The 7,025-nt window shown below is 34.2% G+C and overlaps 1 protein-coding gene across 5 annotated transcripts; it reads right to left on the bottom strand.

Annotated features, from left to right (window-relative positions):
* Window positions 1–389: 389 nt before the first annotated feature.
* Window positions 390–4,275, bottom strand: LOC102595555 (protein DETOXIFICATION 54). Of its 5 annotated transcripts, none has more exons than XM_015310377.1 (5): window positions 4,094–4,275; window positions 3,902–3,979; window positions 3,757–3,819; window positions 2,786–3,658; window positions 390–1,165 (listed from the first exon to the last, which is right to left on the bottom strand). In XM_015310377.1, the coding sequence occupies exons 3-5, from the start codon at window positions 3,808–3,810 to the stop codon at window positions 599–601; spliced, it is 1,494 nt and encodes a 497-aa protein (XP_015165863.1). In that variant the 5' UTR covers window positions 3,811–3,819; window positions 3,902–3,979; window positions 4,094–4,275; the 3' UTR covers window positions 390–598. The 5 variants fall into 5 exon arrangements, with proteins under 5 accessions (XP_015165863.1, XP_006351176.1, XP_006351177.1 ...); XM_006351114.2 differs by having other exon boundaries at window positions 3,947–3,979; window positions 4,094–4,274; XM_006351115.2 differs by having other exon boundaries at window positions 3,757–3,866; window positions 3,947–3,979; window positions 4,094–4,274.
* Window positions 4,276–7,025: the final 2,750 nt, after the last annotated feature.

Genomic DNA, 7,025 nt, shown 5'->3' on the forward strand with positions numbered 1-7,025 from the left:
TTTTTTTTAAACTTAATATTTTGTCTAATAGGACAAGTGAGGATAAAAGTTCAAGATCATCCATTTTCAAGATTATTCCAATAAATCACCCAAAAATATCTATCAAATAAAATCTGTCTATGTTATTAATTGAAATAAAATACCTTCGATATATGTACCCATTGGACCGACATTCTAAGTAAATTAAGACTTCAAACATTCAAATAAAAAAATCTAACCAAGTCAAGATTTTCTCCAATCAAAATACTTATATATAGCTAGGTACCTAATTAGTCTATTGTTCTACTCTTTACTCCCTATTAAGCAACATTATTGGTCCCAATAGCCAATTAATTATTCAAATACAACAAAATCATAAAAGTAAAAGCTAACTATAGGACACCAAAATATAGGAAAACACCTTAATAATATAAAATATGAACCACTTGTATGGGTGAGCAACTCAAAGCAAAATGTTATTTTGTATTAGGAGCCTGAAATTATGGAACAACATTTTTGTATGGGACACCATGATATTCCTTTTAGCCTTGAGAAAAGCAACTAAACAACAAGAAGAGAGTCCCTAGCTCCTTAAAAAACCTTGTTTTCTTACTTTTCTTTATGGAACATCATCAAACTTGTCCTTGATCATCTCATTAACCAAAAGGACATTTTGTTCATCATCACTAGTGCCATCTCTATGTCCCATCATCTCCAAGTTGGTTAGTCGCTTCGCTTTCAACGCCTCGCCTTCCCAATCTGTGCAGCAATGGACAGTATATAGAATTGAGATAGCACAGGCTGCTTGAGCTGATAACAGACCATACCATAGACCACTAAAACCAACTTTTAGCCAGAAGGCTAAGCATAATGCTACCGGAGTGCCAACGAAGTAAAACGAGCCGAGGTTGATCCGGGCACCTATAACCGGCTGAGCTGTTCCACGGAGTATTCCACAACCGGTGGTCTGAGGACAGTTACCCAGCTCACACAAACCTATTATTGGTAAAACTGATGCGACAAGTGCTTGAAGCATCTCATCTTTTGTAAATAGGCCTCCCCATTTGTTCCTGAAGATTACCGTCCATATAACGTTTATGAATCCAATGACAAACGCACAAGCTAATGCAACTACTGCAGCTAACTTCGCTTTGTATGGTTTCCCAGATCCTAACTCGTTCCCGACCTGAATTGGAAGTTAAATTAGTACAACATTACAGAACTGATCTCGCTTCTTTTTTTAACAAAAAGGTAACTCGGCAACATCAATACACTAAACTGGTATAACATTAAAAATTAGGATGGAAGTAAAATGCCAACCATATAAAATATGCAAAGAGATACACAACTATTTAGGCATGAAATCTTTGGTCAACTCTAGTTGGTTAAATGGTGATGTCATATAATAGCCAATAGATAGGGGAAGTTGTGCATAAGAGGAAGCAACAAGGCGTAGATGTGGCTGCCAGCACGATATCCGTAACCATTCACTGAATCGGACGGATAGGGATGTACATAAAGTATGATGTGATCAAGTAACTGACAAAAAACATACAATCTTTAGGAAGATTATGTGATACCAGACAGGACAAAAGTTTCTGTTTTTGTCCAGTTTATGTTATAGTTATAATAGAAGCCACTCTGTCTCTTTGGTATTTTAGTTACTATATGAAATCAAGAACCAATATTTCCATAACAACAGGTCTCATGTATATAATTGATGAAAAGGCTAAAAAGAGGAAATGGAGGTTCATATATCATATAGAATCAAGCACTCTAATCCAAGAATCACACAAGGGCCAAATCATAAAAGGACAACAAACTTAAGTTTACTGTGGGGTTCCATATCAATATGCACAAAATGTCAACACATTTCATTACCTTTTAGGCTCTTATTTCACCAAACTACCCAAATAAATGTTCTTAACTACAGTAACTACAAAAAGATGAGCAGTCATTTGGAATAATGAATGGCAAAAGTATAAATGGCCTAACTGCTTTCCACTTCTAAAGCACTTGCTTAATCATTAAAAAAAGATTTAGGAGAACTAACCAACAAGTATTTGCAATGTATTTGACTCAAAGAGGTCAAATCATCAATCAAATTAAAGCAAGTTGTTCCCTTAACCCCTAATTAATCACTCACATCTTTTCACAATTAAATATGTCAAGTTGACAACAACATTCACAAGCACCAATATGTTACACCTCAATGATCAAACAGACAAGTTACGGAAAATTGGAACATATCCATTCATTAGTATTTGTCAAGCAAACATTACAAAGATCATTATCAACTAACCATCACTTTATTTATGCTAGAATAAATAATTGCAGTAGTAGGAATATCGCTATATCATCCATCCATAGGTTAAAGAACACAAACGCGGATTTTTTTGTATTTGCGAGAGCTCAGCAGATTTCATGACTAGACAGGTTTGTCACGAAATTGCATAATTATCGACTCCTTTTTCATTTCAGAGCAGACACAGCTTATTGACTTGGTTGAGTCAGACTCCCCAGAGAAGTGGTCCAGGGTCAGTCTTTGGATGTGTTGGTATGTCACATATCTAAAGCAATTTCCCTTAATTACGTGCTAGGCGTAACCGCAAGTTCTAAGAGTATTTTTGGTATGTGCTAAAAGTTAAACTCCATGTTCAATCAAACACGATCAAAAAGCAATACCATAAACAAACAAACTGTAATGTTTAAATGAAAGTTCTTATCATGTTAACAGCATTAAGTGTGTATTCATATGATGTACTGTGCACGTAATCAAAGCAATCACAGTTTTATGGAAACTTACCCTAGCAGATACACAGCCTGCCAAGGCCATGGGAACAGTGTACATAAGGCTAGTGGTCTGTATCATAATCCCGGTAGCAGCCACAGCAAGCCTTGGATTAGGCAAATATCCAGCAAGAACAGTTACAATCTCATACCACCACCATTCTAAACAGATACCTATACAACTAGGAACTGCCAACTTCAGCAGTGGCCCCAATCCACCACAAATCCCTCCAATCCCATCCGTCCATCTCCACTCCCACCTCCCATAAACATAGACATACCCCATCATCAGTACCATCATATGCAGATTAGTCAGCACTGAAGCCATAGCAACTCCTGGAACTCCTAGCCCCATCACCACAACCAAAAAATAGTTCAAGGGCACATGAAAGAGCACTGCCACAAAAGTACACCACATCTGAGGCTTAGTCACCCCCTGTGACCTCAGATACACCCTCAGAGGCTGTAACAAAGTGTTTGTTGCAAGATCAGGGAGTGAATAGATACAGTAAGTTGCAGCCATTGCTGTTATTTCCTTGTCTTGACGCATGAAAAGCATGATTCCCTCAAGATTAATCCACAGAAGACTTATTGGAATGATAGCCAACAAAAGTATGCAAATCATACGTTGTAGAGACTGTGAAAGCAAGTCCCAGTTCTTGCTTCCATAAGCTTGGCTACAAACAGGCTCAAGACCTGAAGCAAGACCAACAAGAACAGAGTAACCAGTTATGTTTGTGAACCCAATGGAAAGTGCTCCACCAGCAAGTTCTAGACTTCCAAGCCTTCCCAAGAATAGAACAGAAACCACTGCTCTAACATAGACTAAGCAGTTCATTGCTGTTATTGGCAAAGCCATTCCCCATAGCTCCTTCAATTCCTCCACCACCTTTTTTTTCAAGAATCAAAATGCAAGCTTAGCACCACCTCCTCCATAACATTACACAAATAACAAAATTATAATCTTTGGGGGTAAAAGAAAAAAACCTGAGAAGCAGTAGGCAGTTTGTGGGAGAAAAAATCAGGGTCTTTCTCCGCCATTAATGAAGCCTGAGAAATGGGTAGTCAAGAAAACTCCTTAGAATAGCATGCAGTGTCTGAAAACAAACATAACCATCATTCAAGATTTCACCTTTTTCTTTCCCTACATACAAAAAAAAGCTAAAACAAAATCCACCTGTGCTATCAGTTTCCCAAGCCAAACTTCAAACTGTAACGCAAAAAGAAAAAACAAAAAAAGATGAAGATGAACACACAAAGTTTGTTCCTTTTCTTTCTTTAACACTACTAAGAAACTAAAACAATGAAAATAAAACCAACCCACCTTATATTTTACCTCTGAGCATCTGTTTCTGAAACCAAAATGGTTTGAATTTCAAGATTCACAGAAAAAAGGGAAAGAAAATCGATGGGGTTCTATAGGGTGGTGATATGTTATGTGTATATATATAATAGAAATGTATATAACAACTTTTTCTCTTTCCTATTTTATTCTAATGTATATAGTATTATGATAGACTCATACATACATATATATGAAGTGTATATATATATATATGGTAATGGCGGCGACTGTGACCTGAGAAGACACATGAGAAAAGGAAAGCACTCTGTTCTAGTATTTATTTGGAGTGAATGGATAGGGACCCCTCTCTCAACCTATAAAAAACACAAGAGGCAGGCAGAGAGGGGTTGGAGAATGAGACAATACCATTTTTTTTTTCTCACTACTGCTCCACTATGAGTGCTACTTTTTACAGTTACATTTTCATTGACAAATGTATTTATGCTCCATGTTGTGTGTCTCTGTGTGTGTAAAAGGGGGAGATAGAGGAACTTGGGAAAGGAAAGGAGTAAAGGGCCACCAGTTGGGGTTTGGGGGGTGGGGGGTGAGTGGGGTGCCTTTTTTTGTTTTTTTAGTTGACGAGGAAAATTATGAGTCGAGTCTGTCGCACAAGGTTTTGTTTAGTGTGGTTAACATCTCTCGTGTGGCTTACAGGTTATTACATAGTGGGGGTTTACCCAGTGTGCATAGAGTCTTTCACCCGAAGGATAGAGGCTGTGATAGAGACAAAAGATAGAGACTGTGATAGAAGTTATGTGTTATCTTGAGGTTTCAAAAAAAAAAACGTGTGAAGTGTAATACTCACTTCTCTTGTGATTTCAAATAGAGTATAATATTTTCATTCCTTATTTTGATTTATTTATAACCAAACTTGTTTAAATGTGATATTTCGACACCATTCTAAAAATACCCTTTGAATAGCATGTTTGTACAAATAAAAACTACAAGTATATTTTTTTATAAAAAGTTTTTAGAATTTTTTTTATTTATATAAAGGCTCTTTTTTGTTAAAAAAATAAGTTTACTAACTCATTTCTTTCAAAAACGACCCCCCACAAAATCTTTAGGAATTTAATGATAAAAAATGACCTAGACCTTTTTCTTTGTCGATTTTTTAAAATTATTTATTACAATAAGTTTTTATTGAAATGCAAACCGTAGATTTGAAATAATGATTTTGATTACAATAAGTTATCTAGCAGAAAGTAGTATTGCAAGTAGTATTACATATAGTACCTAAATAATTATTTATGTTTATTTTAGCCTCTAGAAAGTATCACGTGTTGTTCTCTCCTCATGTGATTCATGAAATAAGGTAGAATGTTTTTTAAAAAAAATTAAAAAGATTAGACATATAGGTACAAGTTAGGATTGACAATTTTATAACTCAAAATATTTAGTAAGTTTTAGGTGTAAAAATATTTAGAAAAATTAGTCCAACAAGACCAACACTTCATAAGAAATGTAATATTTTCGTTCCCTTTTTTAAAACTAACACTTTATTAGGAATTTATTATTTTAATCTTTAATTTAACTTGTATGTATAAAAAATCGTATCATTTTTTACTCCTTTAAAATAGGAAGATTTATGTATCTACTACAATTTTTTTATGAATACATGAAGTAGAGTACACATATAATTGATGTATACATTTAGTTAATGTATACTGTTATAATTTGATTCAAAATATATTATAAATGTGATAGGGTAACTTCAATGTGTGTATATAAAGTTCATCGTGTTTATATACATTAATAGAATATACATAAAATTTATTGAGTAGCTATTGTAGGTCAAAAATGATATTACCTTAATTCAAAGCATTGTGATACATATAAGCATATTTGTATACATATTGTCAATTGTGTATGTATTCTAATACTATACATTTAAAATATCATGAAACTTCACTTTCTACGTACTTTTCTTTAAAATTGTGGCTTGAATTTGTAACTGGTTTTCCCTTCTTGAATTTGTTCAATCCCAATGTGATTTTTGCTTCGATTTGATTATTAAGATGATTGTACATGTGATAAAATTAATGTTGTAGATGTAGAAACTTAAAAATCAAAATCATTACCTCGATTCCTGATCAAAGTAGCAAAATTTTACTTGAAATGTGGATCCAGAGAAATACTCCCTCTGTCCCTAATTACTTGTCTACTTTTAAATTGACACACCTATTAAGAAATTAATTAATGAAATAGTGAGTTTACCATTTTACTCTGCATTTTTCAAAGTAATTAGTCATTTAATTGAGGGTATAATAGGTAAAAAAAATTATTCTTTCTTGATTTGTCAAAATGAACAAGTAATTAGGGACAACTTTAAAAGGAAAAATGGACAAGTAATTAGGGACAGAGGGAGTAGCAACAAACAACAAGTAATACTCTCCCTCTGTCCCTAATTACTTGTCCACATTTCCTTTTTTAGTTGTCCCTAATTACTTGTCCATTTTGACAAATCAAGAAAGGATAAATTTTTTTTTTACATATTATACCCTCAATTAATTATTACTTTGAAAAAGATAGAACTTTTTGAAAATCTTAAGTTTTTAAGGGTGTGTTTGGTACGAAGGAATACATTTTCCGGAAAATATTTTCCAGTTTTCTCATATTTGGTTGGGTTAAATGTTTTGAAAAATGTTTTCCAAATCAACTCATTTTCCTCAAATTTAAGGAAAATGACTTCCCTTCAACTTCAAATTACAATTGTTTTTTTGTTGAAAAAATCAATTTATTTTGTCCCTACCCTCAAACTTGCCCCCAACCCCCCCTCCCCCCCCCAAAAAAAAAATAATTTTAAGTTTGTTTTCAAAAAATATTTTCAATTTCAAAATTTCATTTTTTTCACCCTTACCCTTGACCCCCCAACCCCCCTCCTACCCAGCCCCCCGCACCCACCCACCCT

This window comes from Solanum tuberosum, unplaced genomic scaffold, assembly GCF_000226075.1.
Source record: "Solanum tuberosum cultivar DM 1-3 516 R44 unplaced genomic scaffold, SolTub_3.0 scf00133, whole genome shotgun sequence".
Classification (NCBI taxonomy): domain Eukaryota; kingdom Viridiplantae; phylum Streptophyta; class Magnoliopsida; order Solanales; family Solanaceae; genus Solanum; species Solanum tuberosum.